Source organism: Sorghum bicolor, chromosome 10 (genome assembly GCF_000003195.3).
Source record: "Sorghum bicolor cultivar BTx623 chromosome 10, Sorghum_bicolor_NCBIv3, whole genome shotgun sequence".
In the NCBI taxonomy this organism is placed as follows: Eukaryota; Viridiplantae; Streptophyta; class Magnoliopsida; order Poales; family Poaceae; genus Sorghum; species Sorghum bicolor.
In genome coordinates, this window is record NC_012879.2 from 52543843 (window position 1) to 52558632 (window position 14790).

The 14790-nt window shown below is 41.7% G+C and overlaps 1 protein-coding gene across 1 annotated transcript; it reads left to right on the top strand.

The window, feature by feature from the left end:
- LOC110431226 (serine/threonine-protein phosphatase 2A 65 kDa regulatory subunit A beta isoform-like) lies at positions 5514-14153 on the top strand. The gene is made up of 13 exons (XM_021450010.1): positions 5514-5726; positions 6027-6448; positions 7264-7510; positions 9602-9714; positions 9910-9989; positions 10119-10260; positions 10341-10421; positions 10950-11054; positions 12002-12184; positions 12344-12436; positions 13301-13440; positions 13517-13583; positions 13672-14153. The coding sequence occupies exons 2-13, from the start codon at positions 6056-6058 to the stop codon at positions 13789-13791; spliced, it is 1764 nt and encodes a 587-aa protein (XP_021305685.1). The 5' UTR covers positions 5514-5726; positions 6027-6055; the 3' UTR covers positions 13792-14153.

The following is a 14790-nucleotide window of genomic DNA, read 5'->3' on the forward strand; positions in this document are numbered from 1 at the left end:
TTCTCGTTTTCCGGCTCGTTCACTCCGTCAGCTAAAATACGTGACGAACGGCACAGACAACAAGCACAGATAAATAATCATATAAATTCAAATGAGCTCCAAAAATCATAAAATTAATATGGGAGGTAGATCATGATTTTAGATTAATTTAGGGAAAAGAATTATTAAAATCAGAGTTAGCATGTGGCATTTGTGAAATGGCCAGATTTTAACCATGCAAAAAAGGCTAACAATGATTAAGGAATGGATGCTTCACGTGGGCATTTGCTTGGCTGGTAGTGCATGCATGCATGCATGTACTATTTGGTGAAGTTAATGTTTATGGCCCACACATGCATGGTTAGAGAGAAATTAGCAGGGGTCATTAGAGCTCTTCTGTATGTCATGGTTCTATTCGTAGAGTTCTTGGCAGTGAATCGGTACAGACAAATACAAGAAAAAAATACAGAAAAAAATACTACAGAAAGACAGAGAAGAGCAAGGAGCTGCTCATAAGCTGCTCACCTCGTCTTGCGACGACAGCCGAGCTCGGCTTGTGCGTATGGCCGTATACGGTATACGCGAAGCGAGAGAAAACGAGCGAGTGAGCAAGTGAGTGAACGTGCTTTTCGGGTGGTGAGAGTGAGCACCCGATGCTGGCTTTTTATAGGCCAAAGCGCTCCGCTGCGTGCCATTAAAAATGCTACTGTAGCGCATGGTCGGTGCCTAATTTGCATGCACGATGCATGCAAATGGACGGTGCCTAATCACCGTGTCCTTGCATGCAGGTGCATGCAAATGGACGGTGTATGCTCGTCCTGCATGCATGCATGAGATATATATTCGTATAGGTGCACTGCTATGTTTTCTTGCATGTAAGCTTGCTGGTACTCGCTGTTATTTGTGCGCGAAAAATATGGATGGATTAGATGGAGATACTATAGAGCTCAAATTATTTTATGGTTTTTGAAATATATTTTGAAAATCATTTTAATGCGAGTGATTTTTGAATGTGAATTTTTGGGATGTTACAATAGTCGGAGATAAGGTATTGATCACTTGGCCGAGCTGGCACTAGGTCCCGAAAGACGTCAAGGGCAATGTATGGGGTGAGGTTACCCGGAAGTTCACTTATCCCGAAGGAGCAGACATGGAGAAGTGTTGTGAGTGGGCCATGCATGTGGCGTCTTGTGCCTTTTGCAACTTCAAGTCGATGCTGGCATGGGAGTTTCTGAAGAAAAAGAAGTCACCCTGCCATAAATACACTATGGTGAAGGAGCATGTGTGGGAAGAATTCTGCCGAATGAGGACGACCGCTGAAGCAAAGGCAAAGAGCGCCACGTTCAGTGCTATGGTGAAACAAAACAAGCATCCGCACCACTTGGGCATGATTGGCTATGTCGGACATAGGGCTCGATGGCGGGCAGAAGAACAGGCTAGACAGGCTGCTGGGATTCTCGATCCGTACGAAGACGTCGATGTCAGAGCTAAGGAGTTCATGTATGCCCGCGTTCCAAAGAAGCTAAAGCCAGGCGCGACCAAGTACAACGAGCCGCAATATGAAGAGTTGGAGAAGGCTCTCGTCCAGACCGCCAAATCTAAGGACAACATCGAGGTCCGCAGGGGCCATGACTTACTGACTGAGGTCCTCGGAACCCCAGAGCATCACGGCCGTGTTCGTGGAGTCCAGTGCAAGATGAGCTGGAAGTTGGTCGAGTCGTGGCAGGCCGACGCATCCGCATACAAGTCGAGGCAGAAGTACAAGGACACGTTGTATCAGAAAGGCTTCGAAGAAGGCATGGCCGAGGTGATCAAACAATCAATAAAAGAAGCCTTCACGAGCAATGAGCCTGAAATGGTGGCGATGAGGTCATAGATGTTTCGGGAGGCTGGCCTGGCCACGGCTCCACTTCAACAACCGCAAGGGCTGCCGATGATCGAGGGTCAACCAAGGCACTGGACCGAGGACGTCCAGAAAGACACACACATCCAGCTCCTGATCCCGTTTGGAAGATCCAAGAAGATGTATATAGCTGAGGGAATGCTACATCCCAAAAGCATAGATTTTAGCCCAGAGAAAATCCCAGAAGGCTATGTGGTCGTGACCCCACTCTGGAATGTGCCAGAGCAAGAAGAGTACGAATTGGACCTTCCAAACATACAACACGTCAGATTTCTTGGGCAGGTCGTTGGTCATGAAGTTCTGTGGAACAAGGAAGACATTGAGATCATTCCACCGACACCAACTCCGACACCGACACCAGGATCGCAGCTATCAACTGTCGGATCACAACGATCAGTGGCTGGATCTTGTCCCCCTAGATGATCCTGATGGCAGTGGCGATGATGCTGAAGGCGATGGCGAGGACAAGGGCAAAGGACAAGGTGATAGCGATAGCCATGGCCAGGACAAGGAGAAGGCACAAGACAAGAACGATGGCGGAGATAAGGAGAAGGCACAAGTAGATGAGGGGGACAAAGACATGGGTGCAACCTGTGCCCCTCCTCCAAATAGACCGCCTCGGAGCCCAAGCAGACAACAAGAAGGAGGCACAGAGGAGGCAACAAGGACTAAGACACCACCACCAACATCTACTCCTATGCTTGAAGCCCCTCCTCCACCGAGCAAGGATGCAGGCATGACTGCCACAGTGCTCTCGTACACTACTACAACTGAAAGGTATGAGACAAACAAGCATAATATTCTCGTAACCTTTCTAACACATGAAATGGTAATAACATTTGTAACTATGTTTTGCCAGGCCTACAAATACTCTCCAGATCAATCTATTTCCCGAGGCGGAAGACTGTCCTCGCCACTATGAGCTTGGAAAGTTCATGCTACCTAAGGCCCAGCTCATCGACGATGAAAAGTGGGATACAAGGAAGTTCCTCGTGTGGTATATGGAAGAGGCAAAAGCTAGGATGACAGGTTTCACCGTCAAGATTCCCTCAGAGTTGTTCCACTTGCCCGGTGCCGATATTCAGCTGCCTGTGGACTTCCAGGACATGTACAATCTATTGCGGGAGGAAGACCTTGACATCGTCCAAATCACCTTATTCTCTCTGTAAGTGATGATTGCAACCTTCATAGACCAATCTCTACATTTGTATTGGAGAACTATATGATTTTTAGGACACGATGACTTGTCCGTGCAGGTTGACGGTCACTATTAGCAACAAAAGGCACCATCCTATCCTATACCTCTCTCTAATGCATATTGCTGAGAGAGTGATCAAGGGTTTCCAGATAACGGACCCAGAGTTGACCGTGCGGCAGAGGGAAAAGAAGTACGAAGAAAACATGAAAGAGGAGAAGAAGAAATTGTCAAGGTATATCTTTGAAGTAATGAAGAAGCTCAACCCAGATGGGCCGCATTGTATTATGGCTGCCTATCACTTTGGGTAAGTCAAAAACATCCATATAGAGCAAAAGTTAGGGTCATGCCTTCTCGTTGACATAACCTATACTTGTTTTAATGGTGTAGAAATGATCTAGCCGGCGCCCACTGGGTTGCCTTCCTCGTCTATCCTCAAGATGGCCGGGCTGTCATATTTGACTCGTTATAGGTACCAAACAAAAAGGGGTACAAGGCCTTCGAAGACTGCTTGAAAAAGTAAGCCACCGAGCTTCTTGATCCTTTACGGTTATCGTATTCAAATTGACGCTAACACTAATACACTTCGTACAGCGCTTATAGTGCATATCTCAAGGATCCGCAATGCTGGGATCGGAGAACAGAGAAATTCAAGAAGAGGCATAAGCACCACATCAAAATCCGACGCGATTTCCCCGTAAGTATATTTCAAAGGTAGTTCAATCATGCTTTTGGTACATATGTGCTCTATGTTTTTGTATTGATCGTACAGTGCGCCAAACAACCCTTGGGATCAAAGACATGTGGCTTGTACACCTACGAGAACCTAAGGGAAAGCAAGGAGTACACCAACAGCTGGAAGAAGCTCAAAGAAGCAGTGAAGAATCATGGAGAGACGATGAAGAATGAACGCCAAGCTTTTAAGCAAATCAAGGCGGACATCTGTAAGTTCATCATAGAGAAATGCGTACTCAAAGGCGAACCATTCTTCGACAATGAAGGTGAATTGGCAATTCGACCAGAGTTCGAGAAGCTTAGGAGATGGGACACCATGCTACGGCCGACGAATTACACCCACGCAGTAGAATTGTGAGGTGTAGCGGATTCGTGGGTTTCATATGTGTATATGTGGATGATGAGAACAACTAAGTGGATTTATATATTATGTTGTGTCTTATGTATTGAACTGCTAGGCATATGTAGTGTCTATATATATATATCTTCTGTTTCTGAAATAAAATCTAGATTCTGGAATTTGCAAATTGTTTAAATACATATGCAGCAATGGTTCTGCAAAAGTGTTTTTTTATTTAAAAACACTTAACCGTGGCGGGTAACATAAGCTGACCGCTACGGTTAATATCAATATCCGTAACGGACAACATAAAGCGTCCGCTGCGGTTAATCTATTAACCGTAGCGCGCATCGTTAAGAGCCCGCTACGGTAAATAGGAATTAACCGTAGCGGGCCCTTTACGTTGCAGATTAACCGCAGCGGTCGCGCTCGCCCGCCACGGAAGTGGCCACGATTTACCGTGGCCTTATGGCCGTGGCGGACGCGTTTGCCCGCTGCTGAAAAGGGGAAACGTCCGCCAAATGCTGCCGTTGCATTAAGACTATTGGGCGCATGATATCGTTGAAGGAAAGGCGGGCTCACATAACTAACCAATGATTCTTATTGGTATGTATGCACTATGGATGCAAAAGACATGGGGAGCAACTCTTGCCAATCCGAACAGGTGTTTAGTGGGCAAATGATCTTGCTTTCGACCTTCACCAAGCTTGGCTACCTCAAATGCCGCAGGTGAACGGAAGCAACACCAAGATGGGAAATCTTGTCAAAAAAAAAAAACACCAAGATGGGAAAAATGTTAAGTGGTATGACCATTACCTTGATGCCCTCAACACGGAAGCGATGGCCTAATCATGGTTCTTGAGGTAGGCGTTCACAATATTTGGCTCGAGATTGACTGTCAGGAGGTCATGGAGCTTTGGCAGACATGCATGAATCATAGGTCTAGCATTGTGACGATACTAGAAGAGATTAGGGACTTGAGCACTCATTTCCAAGGCTTCAAATTTTCTTTTATTGCTCGATCATGTAATGAGATAGCGCACATTCTTGCTAAACAGATCACATGCGACATACGGGTTGGGCGGTGGTCTTATGTCCCGACTTGTATTTCGAACCTATTGACTCCAGATTGTAACTTTGTTTTCCCTTAATAATGAATGGAGCTCCTTTTCAAGGAAAAAAAAGAGAGAGATATAGATATAAAATCGAGACGAACACAAATAAAAAAGTTTTTTTCGAGTGAGACACAAATAAAAAAGTGTGAGAAAGAAAAAAAAAACAAAAAGAGAAATTGCAAAGAACGGCCCAGGAGAAGGCCCGTGTGCGCTTTCCCCGGGCCGAACAACCGCCTGCCGTCCGCCGCATTCCCCTCCCGTTCGCTCTCGCCCTCCCTCGCCACATTCCCCTTCCGTTCACAGTTCACTCACGCACCCCCTCTCGCTCTCCGAGACTCCGACGATTGGTGTCTCGCCCCCTCGCTCTCCGACGACTGGTGGGCCGCCGGCGCCGGCGCCGCCCTACGCCAGGTGCCGAGGTCTTCGTCTGTCTCTTCGCCGGCGACGAGCGCCCACCAGGTATTCCCACCCTTCTCTTCCCTTCCTGCTGCGCGAAGCCGAGCACCCAAACCCTAACCTAAATCTATTTGGCTATTTGATGCCTCCTAACTTCGAACCTTTTGGAAAAAAATTATCGAGTGTACATGTATACAATCATGCCCCTTTGCTGGGTACGCCCCTGTTAGGTGTTATGAGCTAAAAACTCGCTGACCTAATTTGGCGTCCTGTAGCCAATGGTTGATAAGATTTTGGCTTTCATGATATTCTGTTCAGTTTTAAGGAAGATAGCTTATTTTATTCCTTTTGGTGTATTTTCAGCTGAAAAAAAGTTCTAGCCAAACATAATAATGGCTATGATTGACGAACCTCTGTACCCGATTGCTGTGCTGATTGATGAACTGAAAAATGAAGATATTCAGTTGCGCCTTAACTCCATCAGAAAGCTTTCTACAATTGCCCGGGCATTGGGTGAAGAAAGAACAAGGAAAGAGCTGATTCCGTTCCTTAGTGAAAACAACGACGATGAAGATGAGGTGCTTCTTGCAATGGCGGAAGAGTTGGGCGTTTTTATTCCTTATGTTGGAGGTGTAGAGCATGCACACGTTTTGCTTCCACCACTGGAAACATTGTGTACTGTGGAGGAAACCTGCGTCAGAGACAAGGCTGTGGAATCGCTTTGTCGGATAGGAGCACAGATGAAGGAAAATGATATTGTGGACTGGTTTGCCCCTGTCGTAAAGGTATGAGGGCTACTTTTATTGTGATAGGTTTCGATCTTTTCTTATTCACCCTGACAGATAAAAGAAGTATTTACACCAATTTAGGCTAAAGCTGTAGTTATACATGCATCTATCTTATTAGAAATATGCATAAGCTTGTTTTCCTTGTACTGCTGTCAAACTTTCTGTAATTCTATAATCACTACTGGTGCTTCACAACACTATGCAGAAGCTTATTGAATATCTTCATGAATTTATAACTCTACATTCTCATTTAACAAATTACTGGAGTCGTCATCAAATTTACAATATGCATTGGAAGTGGTCTACTGCCATAGGATCATCTTGACTATTGTGTTTTTACTTTGAACAAGTTCCACAGGATTATCGACTATTGTGTTTTTATTTTAAAAATCTGTTTGTTTGCCGTTTTACTTGCTTTTAATATAATTTGCCTATGCCCATCATAAAATCATGACGCTACCTTTTTACCTTGTCAAATGTCATCAACAATCTTTATTTGTTGTATAGTATTGGGAATATGGTTTACAATAATCATGTAGCTTATTCCATTAGTAAATGAAAAATTAATATTTGATTTCTAGTGAACTAGCTTTCTACATGTTTAATAAACTATTCTTTGTTCTTAAGTTCTGTTTCTTAAGTTCTGTATTATGTATTTAGTGAAATTAGTTATGATTGTCTACTCCACACAAAAACAGGGCACTTTATTCAAAATTATATAGCAAACACAAAGCACTTGTGTATGTGGGAAGTACAATTACGTTATAGACTGTTCTATATCTCTTAGCAATTAACTGACTTGATCAATTCAGAGGTTGGCGGCAGGCGAGTGGTTCACAGCTCGAGTTTCGTCATGTGGCCTTTTTCATATCGCCTATCCTAGTGCATCTGAACAACTGAAGGCAGAACTGAGGACAATTTATGGCCAGTTATGCCAAGACGACATGCCTATGGTACGAAGAGCTGCTGCATCCAATCTTGGAAAGTTTGCTGCAACAGTTGAACAAAGTCATTTGAAGACAGAAATCATGTCAATATTTGATGATCTAACTCAAGATGGTACATCCTACAGACATTTTTGCCACTGCTTTATTAAGTTATCTCTTTTGTTTTGTGGATGATTTGCTTTAGTTCTGTACATAGGACTCATACATCTCCGTTATATTATTGAATTTTGTTCATATATTGTTAAAATTTACTTTTGTGCTTTGCACCTGCATTTTGATTTTAGTTACTTTTCTTGTTTTACTAACTTCACACAAGAATTAATTGACGTTTATTGCTCAACATATTCTGTTTTGTGCCACTGTACAACCTTTAATATTCTTTAGCAATTTGTTTTTTCTGTACGTAATAGACATGATACAGTCAAATATTTTTTTTTGCCTGTTGGCTACCGCAATCTGTTGTTACAATTATCATTTTTTAATACAAATACCATTGCTATTGTAACATGCTTAGCTATGCAAAATTGTTCTTATGTGCTTATTATCTTATTCATGGCTGTCCCATTTTCATCAAGCTCAAATAGACATCATAATATAGAGGTTTTTTGTTGCCTTGTAACTTGTAAGCTTAACTGTATTGGGAAAATTGGTTTTGTAGGACTGAAAGATTGCAAGAAACGTAAAATACACCGAAAGAATCTGTCACCGGAAAATACCACTGAAAGATCACAATGTTAACTAAATATAGAATTCCATCATATTTTTTCACCGAATATGTATTTTTCTTCCTAGGACGGAACATAACCAGGCTTGAAATGGCATTTCTACCCTTACGCTCACCTTATCCTCAATCTCATCTCAGTGACCCAGTGTTATCAAGTCCCCTCATCAATCACGATTAGTTGTCCTAGTCAGTATCCTAGACTTGACTATGGGCTACAACTCGATTAGGCTGATTAGTTTTCTGGTCATCTGGCTAGTCGTTGACTAGGGGGTGGACGACCAGAAATAGAATGGAATTGCTGGGTAGCTTAGGATATGGGCTGGCTTAGGCCACTTGTGCTAATGCTTTTCAGCCCAATTTGCAACCCCACATGCAGCCACCACCCTAGAGTCATCTTCATGCTCATATAATATATTAGTATGTATTGGATATATTAGTCCTGATGTATATAGGATGACTAGGAGATGACTAGGACCGACTAGTCGCCCTGCTCGACAACTAATCGCGACTTGTCGCCTGTTCGGTCCCATGGCAACTAGGATCGACTAGACGACTTGATAACATTGACGCCGTCACACAACCTCTCCTCTCCCCCCTGCCCTTGGCGTTACTTGGCCACTCTTGCCTGCCCTGCCAGCAGCCGAAGCCCCCCTCTCCTGCTGGGGGCCATGCCATTTCCCCCTCCCCCCGGCCATGCCACCTACCCCGCCTGACGCCGGTGGAACTGCAACGCCCAGCAAACAGCGTGGGCCTCTGAGGCTGCAAGCAGGGAGATGAGACAGAGCTGTGGCGGCTGTGCATGCAGTCTGACCAGTGGTGCAAGGCCGTGGAGGCGTCCATACTCCATAGTCTTGCTCTCTGGCAGTGGCGGTGGGGAGGCGGCCATAGCTGTGCTCTTTGGCAGCAGCGGTGAAGGGGAGAAGAACAATAGGAGGATGGTGAAGAGGGCTGGTCACCAGCCATTTCTTTGTTGGCAGGTTGGTAATGGGTAGGGATATTTTGGCCCTTGTTAATGGAGCTGGATGGAAAATGTAACAGAGTGCTACTTCTAGTTGGTATTAGGGTTTTTCAATGGTATGGTTCTTTCAGTTCTATTTTACACATTAGTGATCTTTCAGTGCTAGTTGGTTTATGGTTTTTCAATGGCATCTTACGTTGTGCCTTAGGATACCTCCTAGCGTGCGCCCCAAGCTGGGGACAGCTGCCGCTGCTTTCTCCTGTGGCCCACCTGGTCCACATTGAGGCCCAATCAGCCACTGGCCATCTGCTGCTTTCTCTCAGAATTGATGATTTCAGTATAATTTGTGTTGTGTATGCCCATCTTGTGCTTTTTCACTTGAACCTACTATTACATTTTGTTTATTTTCTTGAAGATAAATCTTAATATCCTTGAATGTTACAAGGCGTCTGTTATCTGAAATTAGTTCACAATCAAACCACATGTTACATCAGCTAAAACTGTTTGACTTATTAACTCAGATCAAGATTCAGTGCGACTATTGGCAGTTGAGGGTTGTGCTGCTCTTGGGAAGTTGTTGGAGCCCCAAGATTGTGCAGCACATATTCTCCCAGTTATTGTAAATTTCTCTCAGGTATATCTTACACACTTTTGGTGGCTTCGTAAATGTTGAGATAAAAGATAAAGTTGTGAATACTAATTCGTAAAGTTACTAGATTATAAGATTTACCCTAAGGTCTGTCACTAGACAATAATTTGATATGATTAAGTTTCAGCTTACTACCATATACATGGTTTCAATTGCTTACACTTTCTTAACATCTGTCAGGATAAATCTTGGCGTGTGCGTTATATGGTGGCAAATCAACTGTATGAGCTATGTGAAGCTGTTGGTACTGAGCCCACAAGGTGTTCAGTCTTTTCTTTGTGTTAAAAATGGTGCTTTGACATAAATTGATTACTACTTTATACATGGAAAGATTAATCAACGTAATACCATGACTCATTTACTATTGAGACCATTGCCTTTTATAATAGGGGTGATCTGGTGTCAGCATATGTTCGCCTCCTCTGTGACAATGAGGCTGAAGTGCGGATTGCAGCTGCTGGAAAAGTTACAAAATTCTGCAAAATATTAAACCCACAAATTGCAATTGAACATATTCTTCCGTGTGTCAAGGTGTGTTTAAGCGTTGCACAAACACTAGTTGAGCTCTGCACCAATATTCAGTGATTAACTTGTGCCTGTTGTACCCGTAGGAATTATCAACAGATTCATCTCAACATGTTCGTTCAGCTTTGGCATCAGTTATTATGGGAATGGCTCCTGTATTGGGAAAGGTGTGAGCTCTATCAGTGAATGCAATGTATCAGTTTGATGGAAAATTACACTTCAGTTATCAGTAGTATAAGTTCTCATTTGTTCTGTTGATAGCTTTGAATTAGTTTATATCCTTTTCTGGAAGGAACATAATAAGATCTGTGCATGCTGAATTTTGAGTTCATGCTGAATTTTAGATAGGTCATTTGGAATTTCTTACTCTTCTACATCTGATCCACATGTGTTCTCAACCTATCAGTTCACTTCATTGAGATAGGCATATGTTTATTTTCTTTAACTTTATGCTTTTGTGAATTTTTTTGTGTTAATTTTTCTTTTTTCTTTTTTGTTTCCACATCCTTCTGTGCTAATGATTTGAATATTAGATAGATCCTGTCATTTCATGAGAATATTCCTTCTGATAGTACTGTTAAATATTTGTTGGTCTTTGTTAACATACAACATTACTGCTAATCATTGTTGGTACTTGTCAACTGCTAAATTGTTGTCTAATTGTACTGACCGTTCCAGTTTTGACCTTGTTGTAGGATGCCACTATTGAACAACTTCTTCCCATTTTTCTTGCTTTGCTGAAGGATGAGTTCCCTGATGTTCGACTCAACATTATAAGCAAACTTGATCAAGTTAACCAGGTCAGTGCCTGGCTACCCTGCAAAGCTATGTAGTTTAAGCTATAAACACAGATTTTCCTGCTTCGTCCACAAGTAGTAGCACTTGAAATTTTGTTGGTAATTGGTTGTGTACTTGAGAGACTACCTGTCCACCAATTTTACTTGTGCATCATTTAGTTGGAAGGTAAGAATAACAGTTAGTTAATTTGTAAGTTTGACTTGTTTACTTATATTCTGTTTTTTAGAATAGTAACTTAAAATTGCAGATTATTTCTTTGGAATCTAGTGGCGTTCTTCATATCAAAGGGATAGCAATAGATCAGTTATCAATCGTGAAAGACCAGAAATTAGTCTATTCTCTACCCAAATGTTCTATCATCCTATATATTCCTATCATATAGATTACCTTCTCTTCCAATAACTTTATCCACTTCAAGCCCTGTCATTTGGCTATCCTATGTTGGTTAGCCGTCGTGTAAGCTAGTGTTTATATTTTATAACAACTCTAGTTCTTTGATTGTCAATTGTCCGCCATGTCTTTTCTATTCTAAGTTTCTAACATGTATAGTATATGAGCTCAAGTTTGGAACCGATTATAGTTCCTTTACACTATTTCTATCTTCCCTTTGTTATAAATGTGTTGTTAATAAAATCCCAATGTTTGTGTTGAAGATCCCATGCTTTTGAATTGAGCCTTGACTTTTGAGCAGCATTATATTTTCTTGATTAATGATAAATGTTCACCCTGCGCTTCAAACAGTGAAAAAAATTGGATAAAGCTAGAGTTCTCTTTTGGGAGTATACATGCAGCTGGCACTGTAGCAAATAGTTTTGAGTAAGAAACCAGTAAGGTTCACCTGGTTTAACTGCACATGAATAGGCTTTTTAACTTGTGCTCAAGCTGCTTCCTGGCATCATTCATTTCATTCAATGATGCACTTGTAAGTTCTCTCCTGTATTTTTTACAGGTTATTGGAATTGACTTGCTGTCGCAATCACTTCTACCAGCCATTGTAGAGCTCGCTGAAGATAGGCACTGGAGAGTTCGGCTTGCCATAATTGAGTACATACCTTTGTTGGCCAGCCAGTTAGGTGTTGGTTTTTTTGATGACAAATTGGGGGCACTTTGCATGCAGTGGTTGGAAGATAAGGTGCATAAATAATTTCACCAGCCACTATTGTACAAGTTCCATTAATGCAGAAACCATGCATAGAATTTCTAACAGTGGTCTTTTTAGTCTATATAAGTTGCATTCTTGATTGATTCTATGTAATGTAATAGTGACTCAATACTAAACATTTGTCTTCAGGTTTTCTCAATCCGAGATGCTGCTGCCAACAATTTAAAGCGTTTGGCAGAGGAATTTGGCCCTGAGTGGGCGATGCAACATATAATTCCTCAGGTTAGGCCTTGTTTACTTCCAAAACATTTTGCAAAATAGGAATAGTAGCACTTTCGTTTGTATTTGACAAATATTGTTCAATTATGGACTAACTAGGCTCAAAAGATTCGTCTCGTCAATTTCGACCAAACTGTGCAATTAGTTTTTATTTTTATCTATATTTAATACTTCATGCATACGTCTAAAGATTCGATGTGACGGGGAATCTGAAAAATTTTGCAAAATTTTTGGGAACTAAACAAGGCCTTAGCCTTAGTACTGTTAAAAATGTAATAGCATTTTATGATGAGTTGCTTATTTTATTCTTAAGCTTAAAACCTTTGACTTGAGCAAAGACATGAGTCCTGTGGTCACTAACCTACTATTTCAGCTTATATGCACAAAACCCGTGCACATCATCTCTTATGCAAGGGTGACAAAGGAGTCTCCTTTGTGCCCCTTCCCATTCTTTTGTGTGCTCATAAAGAAATCTTGGAAAGAAGTGTTACAGAAGTGCTAGGCACACATGGGTGACACCTATCGTTCACTGTCTAGCACTCAAGTTGATCGCTTAGATGGGCGGCGCTACATGGTTGTTTGGCACCTGGTGCCTAGGGTGAGCTAGGTGGTCTGCCCATTGGACATGATAATATTTCACTGAATGCCTCAGTTTCTGAGTCTATGCTGATACAATGTATAGACCAAGTTGTTATGACATCAGATTAGACCTTGTATACCCCCAAAGAGGAGGATACAGCACCAACATTTTTTTTGGCATTAAAGCAGGGTAAAGAGGGTATTGGAATAAATTTACTTATGATTAATTAATTATATCAACAGATAGATTGAAAAGCTTTATATTGTCTAATCTCTTTTGTATTCTAGGTTTTGGAGAAGATAAACAACCCACATTATCTGTATAGGATGACCACTTTGCAAGCTATTTCTTTGCTAGCTCCTGTCATGGGTCCTGATATCACATGCCAACAGTTGCTCCCTGTTGTCATTGCTTCTTCAAAGGACAGGTGAGTCCAAAATAACACATGTTGAGGCATACTCTCCGTCTCCGCAAGGTCTCACTGATATCATCTTTAAAACTAGGGTTCCGAACATGAAATTCAATGTTGCTAAAGTCCTGCAATCACTTGTACCAATCCTTGATCAATCTGTAAGTTGTGGTCATGAAACTCTGTTGTTGTGATCCCTTTTTATCAATATTTGGCTTTTTGCCTACCCCATTGAATGTGTATCTGCAGGTTGTGGAGAAGGCGGTGAAACCATGCCTAGTTGAGCTCAGTGAGGACCCAGATGTAGATGTAAGATACTATGCACACCAGGCCCTTCGGGCGTGTGACCAAATGGTGATATCTAGCTGACTAGCCTGTCCAGAAATTAGCAAATGAGATACCCATTGGTCCATTTTTTGAATATTTATTAGAGTGTTATGTAATCTTATAATTATTCTACCACCAATGACTTTGATGCAACTTTTTATTAATTATGTGTTTTTGATTTAGGTTTAGTTTAGTTTTTGGATTTAATCAACCTTGGGGAAGTAGGTGGACACATGATGTTTGTGTGATTGACCTGTGCATGTCATGTGCTGTTACTTGGTAGGTCATTACGTGTAAGCACATTGTTTTATAGTTTGCTTTGCTTACTCTGGTTGTGTGCGGAAACTGTATTCATTGCTCTTTCAGACACGAAAACCATGTTCGTTGCTTGCGAATTTGTTTTACGGGATCCAAGTGCTAGAGCTGATAAGTGTTTCTGTAAATTGCATTTAAGTATGATTTGATCAATGATGAGCTCTATTGTCAAACCACCAAAGGTTTGTTGCTTAAATGCTTGTGTGATGATCAAGTTAAAGTGATTACGGAAGAAGTCCATGAGGGTGTTTATGGTATATGGTACGTATCAATCTTCTTCAAAAATAAAGTGGTTATTGCGGCGAGTTGGATTTTAGTGAGCTACCATGATTGCCGATTATTTCCAATACTAAAAAGGTTGTAAATAGTTCCAATGATTTAGCTATTTCTGTTGGTGCCTGCTGCAATGATGCATCCTATCATCAAACCGTGACTGTTATGAGAATGGGGACTAGATTTTATTGGACAAATTTAATCCCCTTCTTCAAAAGGACAGCTTTGTTATAGATTACTTTACAAAGTAGAATGAAGGCCTTTGAAGAATGCACTCAAAGAGGTGGTTGAATTCATGGTCAGCATTCCACAAGAAACATCTTTTTTGTTAAAAGAAGTGTGAGAGCTTGCATAATTATACAAGCTCAAGTTGCTCTAGAATTATACAAGATCAAGTTGCTCAACTCCTCTCTGTACTATGCTTAGGTCGATCAGGTCGAGTCTAGTAATAGT

Coding starts and splice junctions, on each gene's coding strand:
- LOC110431226 (XM_021450010.1), top strand. CDS start 6,056: ATGGCTATGATTGACGAACCTCTGTACCCGATTGCTGTGCTGATTGAT. Junction 12,185..12,343: donor TGCAGTGGTTGGAAGATAAG/GTGCATAAATAA, acceptor ATTTGTCTTCAG/GTTTTCTCAATCCGAGATGC. Junction 12,437..13,300: donor TGCAACATATAATTCCTCAG/GTTAGGCCTTGT, acceptor TTTGTATTCTAG/GTTTTGGAGAAGATAAACAA.